This window comes from Microcaecilia unicolor, chromosome 2 (assembly GCF_901765095.1).
Source record: "Microcaecilia unicolor chromosome 2, aMicUni1.1, whole genome shotgun sequence".
In the NCBI taxonomy this organism is placed as follows: Eukaryota; Metazoa; Chordata; class Amphibia; order Gymnophiona; family Siphonopidae; genus Microcaecilia; species Microcaecilia unicolor.
Window position 1 is genome coordinate 71,406,639 of NC_044032.1, and position 21,164 is coordinate 71,427,802.

General features: G+C 38.9%; 1 protein-coding gene across 2 annotated transcripts in view; it reads right to left on the reverse strand.

The window, feature by feature from the left end:
* The window catches only part of LMBRD2 (LMBR1 domain containing 2), a 107,967-nt gene that overhangs the window by 50,545 nt on the left and 36,258 nt on the right, over positions 1 to 21,164 (reverse strand). For both annotated transcript variants that reach the window (XM_030193038.1, XM_030193037.1), the window contains exons 7-11: positions 20,205 to 20,279; positions 16,979 to 17,092; positions 9,270 to 9,453; positions 3,149 to 3,330; positions 731 to 864 (exon numbers count right to left, since the gene is read on the reverse strand). In XM_030193038.1, the coding sequence (XP_030048898.1) occupies positions 731 to 864; positions 3,149 to 3,330; positions 9,270 to 9,453; positions 16,979 to 17,092; positions 20,205 to 20,279 (689 nt within the window). The remainder of the gene's footprint in view (positions 1 to 730; positions 865 to 3,148; positions 3,331 to 9,269; positions 9,454 to 16,978; positions 17,093 to 20,204; positions 20,280 to 21,164) is intronic.

Here is a 21,164-nt window from a genome sequence, read left to right on the forward strand (position 1 = left end):
AAACTAGGATCATACTTGGGGCAACCTGTCACTAATCGTGCTGCCATATTCTGCACATATTGCAGAGGTTTTGTTGTTGAAGCAGACAGTCCATAAAAGTCTAACGCTGAACAAAAATCTATTGCTGAGAGTAATGTTTTTAACCAGCATAATAACTAATTAAAAAACTTGTAATCATCTTTTTATATCTCAACTTTCATAGCACGTTGAGAATCTAATATTACACCTAAATACCAAATCTGGATACAGATTGGAACTACATAATTATTTAAGGGTATACACTCAAGTACTAAGTCCAACATTAACCTGACAGCTATAAATATCACTATTTTTTTTTAACTTTGTTTTAAGGTTAAGAGCAAGCTAATTTCCTGTTAACCAACCTGACATCTGTCATACAATTTGTAACATCTGGTTCTCTAAACTTGTTTGTTCATACATAAAAATCAAACTATCATCCACATAATTTTGTTATAATACATTTATTGGATCTTACTTGAAAAGTAGACCTATAAGTGACAGTCACAAAAATCAGGTTACTCCCCTGTGTTCACCTAAGATCTAATCAAATGCTTTTCATGTCATTGCTAGATGGCCTATATATAGGCTTCTCTTGTTTTATGACTTGACTGAACTGTGTGCATCTTTCCAAAATATTTGCCTTACTGAAGAAGGCCCCTAAACCAACAATATACACCATTTAAGAAAATTATACATACTGTCCACTTACATGCCACTGAAAAGCAAACTGTATGCATCAGTCTGGTGGTGTGTCGCTAAATAGTAATAGTTGAATACACGGATCCTGAAGACTGTTGAATACACACAGATACTTAGGAAAAAAATAGTAAGGAAACAAGCCATCTGGAGAGAAGAAATAAATACAATTTTCTAATTACTCCAATTACTTCAATCTACAGTTTAAAGAGAACATTACATCAGTAATGGTTATATTTTCTAACAGCATATGTGTTGCACATGTTTTAAAAACACAACATATGTACACTTCCTCTTAGGCAGGTGTAATAATTTGTGTGTGTGTGTCAGTAAGAACAGTTATACAAGTTCATATTCTATATGTGGGTACAGTATAAACTATGTAAACCGCTTTGAATGTAGTTGCAACAACCACAGAAAGGCGGTATATCAAGTCCCATTTCCCTTTCCTTCGTAAAATGTGTGCCCTAAGAATACCTACATATATAATCGCATAAAAAGTAGGTGTTATGACTTCACTGCACCTACTTTTTGCCGATATATACATTAGGAAATTTAATAATAAGATAATAAGAATCTATCTGAGCACATAAAACACTGTACTGCATACTGAAAACTTAGGGGCTCATTTTCGAAAGAGAAAAACATTTTAAAAAGTGGCATAAAGCAGCATTTGGATGTTTTGCTTGTCACAACATTCAAATTTCAAAACACATTTTCTAAACATTTTTCTATGCTGTTCATCCACACTGTGTTCAAATCACAAGGGGCCGTGTTCAGAGTGGGATTTGGGCATTCCGTTATGGCAGAAAAACTTCCAACACTTGGCCATAATGGAACAAAACAAAAACATCCAGGATTAAAACTCATTCATTTCATTTGTCCTTTGGATCAATTTGTTCATCTACTCATTCTAATCATCTGTTAAATTTAGGCTTTCCAATGGTAAATATGATTCACTTTAAACACTTTCATCATAGTTCTTTTAGTTACTTAGCTCTTAAACTGGGGAATTCTATTCCTGTTCAAAAACGGAATTTAGATATGTACCTGAAATTCCAACAGGTGTTGAAAACCTTTTTGTTTAGTAAATATTTCTGAATTGTATAGTTCTTGAATGTATATGAATTTCGGGTAACTGCTTTGACTCTATAATGGATGTTATAAGTGGGATAAAAATGCCAGAAATGGAATGGGTCAGGAGCTAGCTGAGAAGCACCAAGGCAGAGCTGCACAATCCATCAACCATCCACTTGGAGACAAGAGAATATAGAGAACTCACTATGGTTGCACAATACCCTTAAGAGGTGACTCACAAAGAACTACTTTTATTCTCCATCTTTATCTGCTGGTTGACGGATATAACCCATTGGGGTCTGGACTGCTCTGATAGAATGCTGAGGAACTAATTATTTTGCCACCTGCAGCATCTAGTTAGAAAACAGGGTTGCTGATATTCAAAATGATTTAACTGGTCAGAAATGGACGCTGACTTGTTAAACCGCTTGTTCAAGGCTACTCGCTAATTTTCAGAGGCACTTAACTGGTTATCACTGCTGAAAATTAGCGGTTAGAGTCTAAGTGAACGCTAGCTATTTCGGGGGTATTCTGAGGGCAGAGTCAGCACGTAGCTGGTTAAAGTGCTGATATTCAGCACTCAGCCAAGGTAACTGCATAAACGGGATCCCAAAAAATCATAGTCCTATCTTTATGCGGTAGCCCATGGCCAGTTAAGTTCTGGATATCAACTTAACTTGCCATGTGTTAGCTGGAGCCACATAAATTGGATATTCAATGCTGAAGCCCAGACATGGCCCGGCATTCAATATCTGCGAACAACACAGTTAGCAAAACGCTCACCACCGCCGGCTGAATTTTTACTCCAGAATCTTAGAACCTTCAAATTAACTTTATAACATATGAATGTGCCTCTCCAAGTATACTCATTTACATTTATTTATTTAGACATTTATACTCCATATTATCCTGAACATACTCGAGTTCAATGTGGCTTACAATAAAACAAACAGGTAAGGTTTACAATACCATAAACAAAATATCAAGAGCAGAGCAGAGCAGCACAATTAAGATACAGATAAGAACTAAATAATAAATCATTGATAGCCAGTTACAATCTAACACACTCTCATCAATGGGTAGAAACCTCTCAAAGAGGAAATAGAGTAGCATAATAAATGACTGTAAAGACCACAGTTGTCCATCCAGTCTGCCCCAATTAAACACATCCTCTTTGATAGAGGTGCCAAAAGAGATCTGACAACAATAACTCTCTTACCCATATCTTCCGCCCAGAAGATATCAGCTTGTCACATGCTTCTGAAGTAAAAGGGCACATTCTTAAATTTCAACGTACAAGGTGATGTCAAAAATGGGTATCAATGAAAAGTTAAAAACAGCCTTCTCTACTGACCTCAATGTAGATATAGTTGTACGTTTTCTCTGCCTGCTGTATGAAGACAGCAAAGAGTGAGAGGACAGGTTTTGTGCTGAAGAACGTACACTCTGACCACACGACAACTGCTGAAAAAAGGGCCAAAGTCACAGCAAGTATGCGGTAAGACCATGGTTGCAGGAGACATTCCCAGTACCACTCTGGAAGGGAAAGAGGCAAAGCAGATTCCAAATTGTAAAGAAACTGAAACACAGGACAGTAATAACCACAGCATCTAATATTTAGTAATAAACTCTGAGAAGGTAAGTGTGCATCAGTACATACATAAGCATTGCCATACTGGGAAAGACGAAAGGTTCATCAAGCCTAGCATCCTGTTTCCAACAGTGGCCAATCCAGGTCACAAATACCTGGCAAGATCCCAAAAAAAGTACAAAAACATTCTATACTGCTTATCCCAGAAACAGTGGATTTTCCCCAAGTCTATTTAATAATGGTCTATGGACTTTTTGTTTAGAAAGCTGTCCAAACCTTTTTTAAACTCCGCTAAGCTAACCACCTTTACCACATTCTCTGGCAATGAATTCCAGAGTTTAATTACATGTTGAGTGAAGAAAACTTTTCTCCGATTCATTTTAAATTTACTACATTGTAGCTTCATCGCATGCCCCCTAGTCCTAGTATTTTTGGAAAGAGTAAACAGACGCTTCACATCTACCTGTTCCACTCCATTCATTATTTTATAGACCTCTATAATATCTCCCCTCAGCTGCCTTTTCTCCAAGCTGAAGAGCCCTAGCCGCTTTAGCCATTCCTTATAGGGAAGACGTCCCATCCCCTTTATCATTTTCGTCGCCCTTCTCTGCACCTTTTCTAATTCCACTATATCTTTTTTGAGATACGGTGACCAGAACTGAACACAATATTCGAGGTGCACTCGCACCATGGTGTGATACAAAGGCATTATAACATCCTCATTTTTGTTTTCCATTCCTTTCCTAATAATACCTAACATTCTATTTGCTTTCTTAGCCGCAGCAGCACACTGAGCAGAAGGTTTCAACGAATCATCGACGACACCTAGATTCCTTTCTTGGTCTGTGACTCCTAACGTGGAACCTTGCATGACGTAGCTATAATTTGGGTTCCTCTTTCCCACATGCATCACTTTGCACTTGCTCACATTAAATGTCATCTGCCATTTACATGCCCAGTCTCCCAGTCTCGTAAGGTCCTCTTGTAATTTTTCACAATCCTCCTGCGATTTAAAGACTTTGAACAACTTTGTGTCATCAGCAAATTTAATTACCTCACTAGTTACTCCCATCTCTAGGTCATTTATAAATATGTTAAAAAGCAGCGGTGCCAGCACAGATCCCTGGGGAACCCCACTAACTACCCTTCTCCATTGAGAATACTGACCATTTAATCCTACTCTCTGTTTTCTATCTTTTAACCAGTTTTTAATCCACAATAAAATACTACCTCCTATCCCATGACTCTCCAATTTCCTCTGGAGTCTTTCATGAGGTACTTTGTCAAACGCCTTCTGAAAATCCAGATACACAATATCAACCGGCTCACCTTTATCCACGTTTGTTCACCCCTTCAAAGAAATGTAGTAGATTGTTGAGGCAAGATTTCCCTTCACTAAATCCATGTTGATTTTGTCTCATTAATCCATGCTTTTGAATATGCTCTGTAATTTTGTTCTTTATAATAGTCTCTACCATTTTGCCCAGCACCGACGTCAGACTCAGCGGTCTATAATTTCCCGGATCTCCTCTGGAACCTTTTTTAAAAATCGGCGTTACATTGGCCACCCTCCAATCTGGTACCACGCTTGATTTTAAGGATAAATTACATATTACTAACAGTAACTCTGCAAGTTCATTTTTCAGTTCTATCAATACTCTGGGATGAATACCATCCGGTCCAGGAGCTTTGCTACTCTTCAATTTGTATAACTGCCCCATTACATCCTCCAGTTCTACAGAGAATTCATTAAGTTTCTCCGACTTGTCAGCTTCGAATACCATTTCTGGCACCGACATCCCACCCAAATCTTCCTCAGTGAAGACCGAAGCAAAGAATTCATTTAAATCTCTCCGCTACGACTTTGTCTTCCCTGATCGCCACTTTTATTCCTCAGTCATCTAGCAGTCCAACCAATTCTTTTGCCGGCTTCCTGCTTTTAATATACCTAAAACATTTTTTTACTATGTACTTTGGCCTCCAACACAAGCTTTTTTTTTTTTTTTGAAGTCCCTCTTAGCCTTCCTTATCAGCGCTTTGCATTTGGCTTGGCATTCCTTATGCTGTTTATTATTTTCAGTCGGTTTCTTCTTCCATTTTCTAAAGGATTTTCTTTTAGCTCTAATAGCGTCCTTCACCTCACTTTTTAACCATGCCGGCTGTCGTTTGGTCTTCTGTCCTCCTTTTTTAATACGCGGAATATATCTGGCCTGGGCTTCCAGGATGGTGTTTTTGAACAGCATCCACACCTGATGATAAAGGTTTGACCCTTGCAGCTGCTCCTCTAAGTTTTTTTTTTCACCGTTCTTCTCATTTTATCATAGTCTTCTTTTTTAAAGTTAAATGCTATAGTATTTGATTTCCTATGTATACTTACTTCAAAGCTAATATCAAATCCGATCATATTATGATCACTGCTATCAAGCAGCCCCAGCACCATTACCTCCTGCACCAGATCATGCGCTCCACTAAAGACCGCCTTTCTGTGGTTGCTCCAAAAAGCAGTCACTTACTATGTCTAGAAACTTTACCTCCCTAGCACTCCTTAATGTGGCATTTGTCCAACTAATATTGGGGTTATTGAAACCATAGATCAAAATCAAACTTGTACACAAAATGTATTCTGTATCTCCAGGAATGGCATATGATATCTTATAAACATGTAAAGTGGAGAAAACAAGACTTCAGTAAAATAAGAGTCACTCCTACTTGCAAGGCAAGACAAAATTGTGAGTGCCATCTCCTGAAAAGCTTTTCTTAGTAAGTTGCACAAAAATTTGTTATCTTGGATGGTGTAGAGTATTACATATCGTCTTCTCCTGAAACAGTCTGAAGAGGTAAAACAGGGAACCCCTGTTGGGATTTTGGAATTGAGAAGTTGTGTTAGACTGCAGGAAGTCAAGAGGAAAAAAAAATAAAAAAAGAGACTGTGAGATCCAAGATAAGTACTAAGTATTATATTGGGCAACATTTGTCATACTTGTTTGTTTGTCATTTTGAAGAATATAACAAAGGATATGTGGAGTTTTTTTTATGACTTATGATTACAAAGAGCCTCCTATATTTATGAAAGTCTTGCCTTACAAGTAGGGGTGACTTATTTTTACTGAAGTCTTTTTTTCTCCACTTTACATGTTTATAAGATATCATATGACATTCCTGGAGATACAGAATATATTTTGTGTACAAGTTTGATTTTTGATCTATGATATAGAGTTCTACAGATTCTTTATATTAAAGGTTACTGAAACCACCCATTATTTTACTGTTGCCAAATTTGCTAGCTTTCCTAATTTCTGTTTGTTCTGGCCTGTATACCCTTTCCCATTACACATGAAATTTCTATCCGTAAGGACTTCTACATTGTCATCTGTTTCCTGTAGAAATTTTATTTTAACTCATTTTCCCCTTTAGCCCCTCCAATTTGAACCACCCTATAATTGTGAAGATAATTTGTACCTAGTAACATTGTCCCGTGGTTGATCCACTTCCACCCGGTCTCCGAGATGCCTATTGTATCTACCTTTTCATTTACATATACTTTTTAATTCTCATCTTATTTTTTAGGCTTCTAGGATTTGTATACAGACACTTGAAATTGTGGTTTCCACTTGCATCTATAAGCTGTTTAGAAGTTGACAGGGATAATTTGCAACCTTTATTCTGCTCTCCCCTTAAACACTCCTGGTTTTCTTTCACCTTTGTAGAAACCTCTCTGTTGGGATTCCCTTAATGTCCTGTTTTGATAGTATCATTCAAGGATACCTCACTCTGAACTATAAGCTGCTTAGCAACTGCCCCCCACCCCACTTTCTAGTTTAAAAGCTGTTCTCTCTCTTCTTTAAAATGTCATCGCCAGCAGCCTGGTTCCATCTCAGTTAAAGTGGAATCCATCCTTTTAGGTTCCCCCTTCCCAGAGTGTTGCCCATTTTCTTCTAACAAATCTAGATACCTCTTCTTTGCACCATCACCTCAACAACATATTGAGACTTCAGAGCTCTGCCTTCCTCTTGGGTCCTGTGGATTGGAACAAGAAGCATTCTTGAAAATGCTACCCTGGAGGATCTGAATTTCAGCTGTCTACTAAGAGCCTAAATTTGACTTTCAGAAGCTCCCTCCCACATTTTCCTATGCCATTGGTACCCACATGTATCGAGACAGCTGGCTCCTCCCCAGCACTGTCAAAAATTCTATCTAGGTGATGCCTGAGGCCTGCCACCTTCGCACCAGGCAGGCAAGTAACCAAGTAATCCTCATGTCCACCAGCCACGCAGCAATCTACATGCCTAATGATCAAATCACCAACTACAACGGCTGACCTAACCCTCCCCTCCACCCACCCCCATGGAAACATCCTCTGTGCAAGAGGATATTGCATCCCCTTTTCTATTTTCACAGGTATTCTCTAGGGCTACCCTGAAAAACAAGACCTCTTGGTAGCTCCTGACGACTGGACCTGGAAACATCACTGATATGCATAAGTCCTACAAGGGCATGCTACAATAAAACTGCATTCGGTCACAATAGTTTAAGAAAAAAAAAAAGGTAGCTTTCTTCTGATCACCATATAGACAACACGCAAATACCTATAATGGGTCTAAATCGGGGTGGGCAACCCGCAGTCTTCCAAGTAATTTTATGCAGCTCGGGAGAACATGAGAAATATACATAGGAAATAAACAAAGAAAATGACTCGCAACAAACATCATTGACTAGAGTTCTGTTGTAGGGTACAATTTAGGAAAATACTTGTTTGACAGTGTTAGCAACTGTATACACTAACAGTGTTTCCCTAAGAAAGCAAATAGAATGTTAGGTATTATTAGGAAAGGAATGGAAAACAAAAATGAGGATGTTATAATGCCTTTGTATCGTTCCATGGCGTGACCACACCTCGAATAGTGTGTTCAATTCTGGTCACCGCACCTCAAAAAAGATATAGTGGAATTAGAAGAGAAGGGTGCCAAAAATTATAAAGGGGATGGGATGAACTTCCCTATGAGGAAAGGCTAAAGCAGCTAGGGCTCTTCATCTTGGAGAACAGACGGCTGAGGGGAGATATGATAGAGGTCTATAAAATAATACGTGGAGTGGTAGATGCGAATTGCTTGTTTATGCTTTCCAAAAATACTAAGACTAGGGGGCACGCAATGAAGCTAGAAAGTGGTAAATTTTAAACAAATTGGAGAAAATATTTCTTCACTCAACGTGTAATCAAATTCTAGAATTCATTGACAGAGAAAGTAGTAAAAGCAGTTAGCTTAGCGGGGTTTAAAAAAGGTTTGGAAGGCTTCCTAAAGGAAAAGTCCATAGACCATTATTAAAATGGACTTTGGGAAAATCCACTGCTTATTTCTAGAATAAGCAGCATAAATGTATTGTACTGTTTTGGGATCTTGCCAGGTACTTGTGACCTGGATTGGCCACTGTTGGAAACAGGATGCTGGGCTTGATGGACCTTTGGTCTGTCCCGGTAAGCAATACTTATGTACTTAAATCTAGTCCTCGAGTACTCCTTTCCAGTCATGTTTTCAGGATATCCACAATAAATATGCATTAACTTGATCTGCATACACTACCTCCATTAAATGCAAATCTCTTTCATGCATATTCATTGTGGATATCCTAAAACGTTTACTGGCAAGGGGTACTCCAGGACCAGACTTGGGAAACACTGCATTAACAGTCCATTCTGGTAATTATTTATGTTCATTTAGACAGCACATCAAGTTTTTGTCAGAAATGAATTATATGGCACATCTGTTAACTTTCTGTGTGCAGCCCACTAGGAACAGTAGGGACATTCATGCAGCCCTCAGCGTATAAAGGCTGCCCATCACTGGTCTAAATTATGCAAAACAGTCCTATATTCCATGGCACATACCAACAGTAGGTGTATAAAAGCGGCGGAAAAGGCGATTCTCTGGTTCTTGGGGTGGAAAGGTATGCACAAACTGTCGTGTTGCACTGCTTTCATTTTTAGCTACATCCTCCAAGTAGAATGCTTGTTCTAAAAGAATCCTCCATTGCACTTGTGTGCGCCGATGCCGCTGAACTGAATAAATGACCTGAGCAAAGACAAAGAAGGCAGTAGCTATTGCAAAGAGCATGTTTTACATTTCAATTAGTAGACTGTCAAAAAATAATACACAATGCACTGGAATACAAACTACACACAGCTTACTCTTGGGAAGTTAAACAAGTTATCTAGTTAGAAAGCTGATGGGAGAAAATTCATTACCCACCTGGCTCAAAAGTGACTAGCCCTGTGTATTTACATCTGTGTAACTCACTACCACCTTTCAGTAGCGCAGGCGAAAGGATCACACCAAAGTTTCATTTATTCAAGATTTAACCAAGAGATGATATGCACTCTACTGATTACATATGTAGCAAAACATAAATCTTTTTAATGAAACCTGTCAAAACACTTGCAGCCCTTACATTTTCCATGTCAATTAAAATTTTAATCGCGTGATTAAAGTTGTTTTTTTTTTTTTCAAACCACAGCAGTACCTTGTGACTGGGCAAGTCACTGTACCCCCCCACTGCCCAGAGTCACAAGTAGTTGCAGTGGGAAAAAATAAGGGAAAGGGAAAGGAGAAGAGATTTGATATACTGCCTTTCTGTAGTTACAATTGAATTAATTTTCATATTACATACAGGTAACTTAGTTTGTACCTGGGGCAATGGATGGATAAGTGATTTGCCCAGAGCTACAAGGAGCTGCAGTGGGAACTGAACCATGTTCTCAGGCCACTGCACTAACCAATAGGCACACCTTTAACATACAATTAATTGCATGATTAATTGCAATTACAAATTTTAATTAAAATGCAGCCCTAAAAAAAAAAAAAAGTAATGAAAATACAAATTAAAAAATTACAAATTAAAGATCTAAAATAGTATGCAGAATAGCTATAAACAGCCTCACAATTTTCACAGCCTAGTTCAGAAAAGCAAGTCTAATTTTAGAATTACTTCTGCTACAAATATGTCCATGCTTTCTCACTGGAAAAAAGGGTAACCAGCAATCCCAAACTGTAGTGGTATTAGTAAATTTATTTTTATGCATATAAAAATCAGTAAGTCTACATTGAACATAATCTGAACTCTGCAAAACACTTTGTAATCCCTGAAAATGCAGAACCCTTGACCTCACACACAATCTTTTCCAGATAAATATAAAAAAATGTTTAAAATTTGGATTCAATCCAAAAGAAAGGAAACAGAAGCAAACTTCCCAAAATGCACAGAAAGGCTAGTGGTGTGTGGATTGGCTACAAGACGATTCACATTTAAGCACCAGGGCCATAAAGATTTTATGCAAGGCTTCAGCACAGGGAATACGCTGGCATTAGTATGGCAATGAAAGATACAGTCTCAGAAGAGGCCAGCAGTTCTTAGCCAGCAAGGGGACCTAATTTCCCAAAGCACTTATTTTGAGGTTAGGTGAAAAGAGAAAAGGGAAAAGAAAAAAACATGTCTAAATTAAAAAACAAACAAACCAACAAACCAACCAACCAACAACAACATTATTGCTATGTTACTTTAGGCTTCAGGGGTGGATTGCCCTATTGGGGAATGAGGCACCCTCCAGTGGGCTGAAGATATAAAACCGCAGCAAGTCTGTCCTTTTAAAGGTGCAAGGATTTGCAGGGCAGCAGTATAGCTATAGCTGCCAGTCCATGAGCCCTTTGCTGCTGCAGTCTGTTTAAATTAGTTGCAAGCATGGTTCATGTAATACAGACAAATTATGCTTTATCTGATAATATTCTTCCCTTTAATCACAGCAGATGAATCAGAGACTCGTGGATTATGACCATGTACTAGCAGGTGGAGATAGAGAGCACTGAACTTAACTCTGTCTTATAGGACAGTAAGTTCTTCAAACAGTAAGTATATTTCATCATAATGCAGAAGAAATAATTAGGCACAACATTTCCCCTTCTTCACAGGGGCAAATACACCAGAAGAACTCTTGATAACTGGAACAGAGGCAGCAAAAACCCTCAGGTAAAACATAATGTTTTCTTCCTTGGAATCTGAAGCATGATGAATCCAGACACTTGTGTAGTGTAGCAAAGCAGTTCGTGGTAGGATGGGGCACCCAACGCAGCCACAGAAAGAACTGGCACACCAAAAGAAGACTTGTACGAGCTGCGACATCCAAGCGATAATGCCTGGAAAAGGTATGCAAAGAGGATCAAGTCACCATTCTACATATTTCCTTAAGGGAAAAACTCCAAGATTGTGCCCTGAGTAGTCAACGAGCAATGGTTGCTTTGGAAGCTGCAATACCACAATTTGGACCTGAACAGAGAACTGAGATGATCTGTGCACTGGAACTCATTGGTTGCCTGCAAATAGTGAAGGACTCGAATGTCAAGGTAACGTAGAGAATGATAATTTCCTTTTTGCAATCCTCTTCCTTAAAAGAAGGAAGAAAAAGAGGCTAGTTTAAATGGAATGCACTTTAATTGTAAAAAAACTGGGCTTGATTCACACCATATCAAAAGTATATAACCAACCAAAAGGTGTAAACTCTATTTTCTAAAAAGGTATTCTAGAACTGGAGGGAGAAAAAAAAAATTAAGATTTTTGGAGGAAAAATGCCTCAGAACACTGTGGTATGCCACAACGCTTAACGTATTTCAATATTAGCAACCTGAAGGTACACAGATAATCATTGGTAGAAAACCACCAACAATCAATAAGTGTCTATGTACAGTTAAAGTGCAATCAATATGATAGTATTAATATCTGTGGGTCACTCTCATAACAAAATCTTTTGTACGTAGATATTGTACCACAATGGGCTAAATCTCTTTACAATAGCCACAAAATACACTTATCACACTGAAGGAGGACTTTAGTTTGTCTTCTGGCAAGTGCTGAGTCTTAGAGTCACCCAAGTCCTTAACCAACTTTTCAAGATCCTCCCCCCAAAAGAAGTTTACATCTAAAAGGCAATTTTGTAATGTGCTGCTTGCAGGCAGAATCCACAGACCAGTGACACAGCCCTAAGAAGTGGCAGGCAGTGACCGCCAATGCCATCAACCTCCACTTCCCTAACTGCAAAGGCATAAAATACAAAGTGCTGCACGCATCAACCTTTTCTTATATGAGCACACAATTCTGGAACAAACTACCACGAAACCTGAAAACGATCTACGAACTAACCAACTTCCGCAAACTACTAAAGACCCATCTTTTTGAAAAAATCTATCGAAAGGATCAAAACACATGAAGTCCACACACACTGTTAGCAATGCACCAATACATTCTCTTCTGTACGCTTATCCCCCCCCCCCAATTTTAACACATTTAAACCCAATTTACAGGTAAAAACAGAAAATAGTACACCTGAACGATCTCTTGCTATTGCTCTGTTGCCCTACCAGTATCCGTTGCTCTTCTACTGTTTAGTTGTTCTTTTCCATTGTCTTATTCTCCTTAACGATATTTGGACTTTGTTTTAACTTAACTCCTCACAATGTAACCATAATTATGTTGTAACAGATTGTACTTCCATCACTACAATGAATTGTAAGCCACACTGAGCCCGCAAATAGGTGGGAAAATGTGGGATACAAATGCAATAAATAAAAATCTGCTTGGCAAAGCTCTAACAAGATCATATAGAGAATCCGCTAAATAAGCAAGTCCTGTTTCCATGTTAGGAAACTCATAGGAAAGAGGAGACTCTGAGCCTACCACTGCGCCCACTGCCTGCTGCACCCAGCTAAGGCAAGCCCGAGCAGCATAAGAACTGCATATAGCAGCCTGCAGGGATAGAGCAGAAACCTCAAAGGATAGTTTCAAGGAAGACTCCAGTTTTCTATCCTGCACATCTTTCAAAGCAATTCCACCTTCCACTGGTAAGGTGGGTTTTTCTGGTGACTGCCAGCACTAAAGAGAGTCTACTTTGGGCAACGAACTTCTCCAATTCTGCCTGAGAAACAGGACAGAGGTGAGCCATGGCTCTAGCCACTAAGACTGACATCTATAGTGGATTATTGTGCCAATATGAATTCCTCCACAGCCTCATGTAACAAGAACACTTTAGGTGGTTTTTGTACTAGCCATCTTAGGATTGGAAACAGATGGAGCAGCGGCTTCAGGGCTTAAAGTGTTCAGAACCTCCAGAGCACTGGTGATAAAAGAAGACAATTCTCTCTGTGAAATACCTGCAATGTAGTGGAATCATCCACATCATCATTAACAAACTCACTTTCTTCAAGAAGTTCAGGAACAAGATAGAGAAGCTGCTGAGAAGCCTCCTTCAGAGGGAAGGGGATGGTAGAGCCAATGAATCCACCTCAGAAACCCCTTCCACACATTTCCATTTTCCTGAAGGATCTATCTGTAGAGGCTGAGAAGCTTGCAGTGATCCAGAGTGAGCTGAATACTGATGAGGCAACAGAGCAGAAGAATCTGAAGTCTGATGAGATCACTTAAGTAAGCTTGATGTAATGAAAAGTACAAATTCTGGATAAAAAGGCTTCAGAACCCCAGAATTGGCAGAAGTGGAAGGCAAGTTAAAATTGGAAGCATGAGCCGGTGATGATAACACTACAGACTCAGGAGCAGAATCATGCTCACTTAAAATGGCCATGGGAACCACATAAAAGCAAACAGCCTTAGGGGAATAAAGCTGAGAATCACCCGCACAGGAAAGTAACAGTTTGGCAGAGACAGATGCTAGCTTGGGCAAAACTGAAGAACACTCCGTCAGTCACAGCGCCGATGCTGCTCTTCGCTTCCCACTGCGAGAGCAGTGTTTAATCACTTCTGTCGTCATTGGAGCAAAGAGAAATAGAAACTACAAGTTAACCCTGACAATTAAATAAAATTTAAAGCAACATTCACCCTTTTGCAGCAAAGTAGTCAGTTCTCTGTGAGAGTAAATACTGAAAGCCAATTGCTCAAAACCCCTTCCAAAATAATGCCACCAAGCAGGAAATCTGCACTTAGTGCCTCTTTTCCTCTTAAGGATAATTTTTATTTTAACCTGGGAGGAGAGAATAGACAAAGGGGCTGGATAGGAGAACAATGGTGAGGAAGGGATCTGGCACCACCAAGTGTACCCCCTAAAGCTGGCACCACTCAACCAAAACATCCCCAGGCTCAACTGGACCAGGAAACCCGGAACAGGAGCTGTGGTAAAGATGAGATCAGGAGCTTGTGAGAGACTGTCCACTGCCTGCTGGAGACAGAGATATACTAACTGTTCAAGGAGCTTACCGTCCTATAAGACAAAGCTCAGTTCCGTGCTATCTCCATCTCCTGGATTCATCTGCTGCAAATGCCAAGGAAGAAGTGGGGCATGGAGCAACATCAGCTGAAGTCTGAAGCAACAGAGGATGTATCATCAAGATTAGGCGGGAAAGGGGTAGGAGGGACTGGAAAAACAGGATCCTCATGCCCACAGACTGACCCTGTCAGCTTTACTAGATAGGAAGAGAGAGACAGAAGAAAATGGAAGAGGGAACATAAAAACAAAATCAGAGAGATTGTGTGCAATAAATAGAAACAAACAAAAAAAGGAAAATAAGATGATATCTTTTTATTGGACTAACTTAATACATTAACTAGCTTTCAGAGCCTTCTTCCTTAGGTAAGGACAATATGAGCCAAAGTGACAATATATAAGTGAAATATAAAAGCATTCCAATGACAGTCTGAAGGGGTAAAGAAGGGTAAAGCTAGGGGGTGGGGATGAGAAACTGGGAGAGGTGGTCAGGTGATTCATTAGGTGACAGTATATTTTTATGGTTTAAAATGTCATAGAACACCCAGATCTCTGTTAAGTCCTGCCTTGCTGGTGTTAAAATATTTTATCATCTTGACTTCAAAGGTCTTACATGCTTGGATTGTTTTATGCAAATCTTTTTATTGAGATTGTTAGAATGGAACAGACAACTCATACAATAGCCAAGTACAAACATTCAACTTATACGTTCATTCCCCTGCTTTGTGCTTGATGTGATAGGTTCCGAAGATGGAGTTCTAAATGGTAATAAATCTCCTCTTCTGTGTCAAGGTTACATCTGCATCTCTAGCTTCTAGCAGCATCAACAAATAAAACCGATTCCTCCAATGCCAGTAATGCCTGGATGGTTTTAAAATTTCTTCCTAGAATTCTAACCATAATGGTCATAAGATGCACTGTTGTGGTCCTGAAAAGTGCTCTTCCACAGAGGCATCGCATTGGTCTGGTTTCTCGTGTTTGATATGGTACCTGTGAGAGGTGATTCTTGTTTTTACAGTCTGGCCCATATAGCACCCTTCTTCACAATTTCTGCATTGAACAATATATACTACATTTTCAGAACAGCACGAATATGATCCCTTTATGTTGAAAGCTTTTCTTATGTAGGTAACTGTAGGGTCCCATGGTACATTCTGGCACAATTTCCAGTTTGGTATATTGCAGAGTCATGCATCATTCTCTTGGATATATTGGGGAGACAGGCCAGATGCTAAGACACCACATAGCAGACCAGAGCTGGAAATGTTTATTCTTTCCATAGCTGGCTGTGAAGTGCTAATGGTGGAAAATGTTTATACAGAAAGGAACAAGGTGGCACATCTCATTCATTGAGAACTCTGTATACATTACGTCATCACTGTACTGGAAGGCATTGGGATCATGAAAAAAGGAGAATTGTGGAAAATGAAGAGGTTATGATAACATGGGACATCCCCATCCCAACTGATAAAAAGCTGAATGCAAGAAAACTGGATGTAGTGGTAAGAGAGAAAAATACCAGAATGGCATCAATCATAGAAACATCAGTCCTGAGTGATTACTTTGTGAATCATGTGGAAAGAGAATAGATCCTCAAGTATTAATAAATGTAGTCCAAGGCCAAGAAAATATGGCAGAAAGAAAAATATTTACAGGCTTGATCAAAAAGAATTTCCAAGCACACCTGGATAGGTTGCTTATTCATGTTACATCTTATGAACTCCAGAGGGAAGCTTTTTTTTTTAGCACAATGCAAGTTTTTAGAGACAGAGATCATACTCCGGCTTAGAAGTGAGGTTCATTCCTGTCACAGTATATTCAAAACTAACTTCATTTGTAGAAATTAGCTACACACAGAAATTAGACAGACCAAGGTGACACCTCTGTGGGAGAGCACTTTTCAGGACCAGGGCATTGCATCTGTTCAATATTCAAGCCTCCACATTTGGCCTGTGCTACTAGATATTTTATACAGACAAACAACAGAAAAAGCATAAGTGTTGCCCTTGCACTCACTTGTTGACAAGAGGAGAGTACACACATTCAAAATCGTCAAACAAATTTCTTCTTGTCACTGAAGACAGTAAAGGTAAACCCTATTTTAAAAGGGTGAGCATTATCTATCTTTATGTTACAAAACATGAAAGCTGAACTCCAGGGCTAGAGAGTCTCAGAGGGCCTATCCTCAGCTATAAATCTGGGCACTCCAGGTCTCCTTTAGCCACTGAATCAAGTGTCCACTCCTCAACTGTATACCTCTTTGTGTATACCCACACACACAACTAACTGTGCGAGAACTGTCAGCAAAATACCAAACCTTTGGGATCTTCAACATTTACCTGTTTGTGAAGTTTGACCAGAGTTTTCTCACTTGGATAATTATTCTGCTTTTCATTAAAATCTTCATAATCATCCATGTTTCTACCCATTTTTTCCTGGTATTCAGGAGGACACTGAAGACAAATATGATTCATTAATGAAAGATTTTGTTTGTGATACATCAATAATCATATTAAGTTACAAAAGACTGTTCAATTTATAAGATCTTTACAGGTTGTTGCCCAGTTTCTCATGATCAGTTATTAACATTTTCTTCTGATAGGATAATGGCCTGGTCAAGTTCCTCTATGAAACTTGGTTTTCCTTCAGTTAAAGATGTATGCTATAAGCTCTTTCATGATAGTGTTTGCATATCAATTGCATAATATCTGGAATATTATTCCTGTTTATATTCAGACTATTTCTATTTACTTAATGTTCAGAAAGGCTTTGAAGTATTATATGTTTGATAAATACTTAGGTTCCGTTTAAAAATTGATGTATTCTTTTTATGTAACCCACTTTGATTCCTTGGTTGATTTAAGCGGCATATATGCAATGAAATGATGATTTAAAAGTGACTTTTTTTTTTACTCCAACCAATCAGTGAACCAGCGCCTATTAGGGGTGGGCAGGTCAAAAATGTTCATTTTGTTTAGTTTCCTGTATCATTTAAGGGATTATTCATTTTGATCAGATTTTTAAAAACTGTTTTTCATTCTAGGGGCAATACATCAACAGGGCACAATAGTACACACTACTGACACAGAACCCCCCCCCCCCCCCCCAAAAAAAAAAAAAAAAAAAAAAAACATTTCAGGCTTTTTCCAGTCATTCCAGGTTAAAAACATTGAAAATGTTGTTGACATTTCCTATGTTATTTTGAATAAATGTACCTCCCTAGTGCCTATATGTTGTTGCGACACTAATGGTCTATAAAAAAAAAAAAAACACCACCCTTTTGGCAGCAGAGTCCTCAGAACTTCCTTAAGTTCCTTTAGTACCCCTGGATGTATCCTATCTGGTCCCACTGATTGTCTATCTTCAGTTTAGCTATCTCCTCATGAACACAGTCTTCTGAAAATTGTTTAAGGTATATCTCCCTTCATTCCTACTTGAATTTGTCTTCTTCAGTCCTACTCCCAGCCCTTCAATATTTGTATAGCTGGTGGGAAGATAAGGGAAGATAAAGATGAAGTGGCTAGCGGACAGCCAAGGCCTCGCCAGTCAAAGTTGTACATTAAGCAGTAACGTAGTGAGGATTTTTTTTTAACAGGGGGTGCATTCCCCCCCCCACTTTAAAATCCTCTCTGCTGCACTGTTCACCCCAGCAGCGGCAGTCATAGGCTGCTCCGGCCTGCAACTCCTCCTTGAACTGCCCTCCTCTTTATAATACAGGATGTTGCATCAGAAGGGGCGGGATGGTTCATGGAGGAAGTCCTGTTGGAGGCCACAGGCAATCTATGACTGTCACTGCCCAGGTGAACACTGCAGAAGAGAGGATTTTAAGGTGGTTGGGGGGGGGGGGGGTCAGGTCTGATAGGGGGTGAATATGCCACTGGTGCACCTAGTTTAAATATGCCACTGACAGTGAGTGCCAGTTAGTATTTACCATTGTTTAACAATGGTATTTCTTACTAGTGTACATGTATGATGTGTGTGTGTTTGTGTTACAACCCTAAATGAACGCATGGCAGGGTAGCCTACTCCGAGTGGCAATTACAACCCTAATTTTTATTTTTTTTATTTTTGTTACATTTGTACCCCGTGCTTTCCCACTCATGGCAGGCTCAATGCGGCGGGCAATGGAGGGTTAAGTGACTTGCCCAGAGTCACAAGGAGCTGGACAAACTGGATGGGTCATTTGATTTTTACCTGCCCTCATCTACTGTATTATATATCTTTTACACACATACAAATATGAATCAATATATGACAGCTGTGACATATTTAACTACAGCAGTAAAAGCTACAGAAAGTAGGTCACTATGGGCCCTGTTTACTACGCAGTGCTAGTGTTTTTAGTGTGAACTAACACTAGAGACACCCATATTATTATTATTTATTGCATTTGTATCCCACATTTTCCCACCTCTTTGCAGGCTCAATGTGGCTTACATCATGGATAGTGGAAATAAGAAAAGAATAGACATTTGTTATTACAGAAGGATTTTGGGTTACATGGTAATGGAATACATGATAGTAATGTAACAGAAGGCATTATTAAACATTTCTAGGTATATGTGGGGAGTTTCAGATGTGTTGATCTTTGTGGTATAGCTTGTCAAAGAGTTGGGTCTTCAGTAGTTTGTGGAAGTTGGTCAGTCCATAGATCGCTTTTAGGTTGCGTGGCAACGCGTTCCAGAATTGCGTGCTCATATAGGAAAAGGTTGATGCGTGCAGTCAACTCTGGAACACCACACCAAGACACATCAGAACAATCAACGAACTTCTATCCTTTCCGAAAGTTGCTGAAAACATACCTCTTCAAACGAGCTTATTCAAACGACCCAACTTAATCTAAGTACCCAAACCACATCACTATTCCAAACCACTAACATTAACCACACCTTATCCTGCCCCCATATCCCTTCATCTTTTCATTCTCTATACAACTTGTTATCTCTGTAAAATGATGTATCCATACATTGTGTTATCTCTGTTACACATTGTTCCATTTATTGTAAACCGCACTGAACCTGCTATCGAGCGGGAAAGAGCGGGGTATAAATGCTACAAATAAATAAATAAATAAATTGTATTTTAGACATCTACAGTTGGGGAAATGAAGATTAAGGAATGTGCAAGATGATTTTTTAGCATTCCTGGGTGGTAAGTCTATCAGGTCTGACATGTAGGCTGGGGCCTCGCTGTGGATGATTTTGTGAACTAGGGTACATACTTTGAACGTGATGCGTTCTTTGAGTGGAAGCCAGTGTAGCTTCTCTCGTAGGGGTTTTGCACTTTGGTGTTTTGATTTTCGGAATATGAGTCTGGCTGCAGTGTTCTGGGCTGTTTGGAGTTTTCTGAGTGTCTCTAGCATTAGTGAACACTAAAAACACTAGCGCACCTTAGTAAACAAGTCCCTATGTCTATCTGTCAAAATCTACTTTATTACTATACTACTGTATTAAATGGTACAGTTTTTAAAATTGCTCAATTAATTACTCCAGTAAAATTTCAAGAAATATAACCATTTGGTCAAAAGGTACTGTATAAGAACCGGAACAAAAATCACTCAGTTACCTTTCTTAGTATCGTATCCACACATTTTCTCAAAGGATTGTTGTATTTAATACATTCGCTCACTTTACGGACCTCCTGCAAAACAGAACAACTCCGTTAGCCTAAATGGAGCACAAAGTTAGTAGGCACTGGGCTATCACATTGAAATAAAGTTGCATAACATAGCACAATTAGGTTTCACACAGTCTCCTGAATATGTGAACACCTTTTCTTTTTCTGGATCCTGGAATACTGTGCAATAAAATTATTATATGCAAAATCTGTTTATAATCACATGGGTTAGAAGTATGAAAAAAAAAATCAGAGTGGAGAAGTTGCTTAGTGGTTACAACAACAGACTGAGAACCAGGAAAGCCCAGTTCAAATACTGCTGCCGTTCTTTGTAATTTTGCTAAAGTCTTTATGCTCCTCAATTAATCAACAAGTGTAGCTAAACAAACTCAAACAAGTCTTAAAAGCTACCACTTGATTTCTTCATAAGCTGTACTCATTCAAACTAAATCTAGCAGCTTCAGATGTAAACTTTATGTACCAACAATGTGCATATTTTGTCCTAATTTTCCTTTAAATATGCCAATAAATAAATACAAATATTTAAATTGACTTCAATTCAAAAAGGCTTACTGATCTTCATAGCAAGCAAAGATGGAGCAATATAGTAAGCTTGGAAAGAGATTGATTTAAGGAGCTCCCTGTGTCCTGAAGTTTCCGAAACAAGATCATGTCGACTGTGGTGCTTCTTTTATCATCATGTTTCGGAAACTGCTTCAGGACACAAAGAGCTCCTTAAATCAATCTCTTTTCCAAGCTTACTGCATTGCTCCATCTTTGCTTGCTATGAAGGTCGGTAAGCCTCTGAGTTGTCCATTAAAATATTTATTTATTGGCACATTTAAAGGAAAAAATTAGGATAAAATATGTACATCATTGGTATATATCATTGGTATATAAAGTTTATAT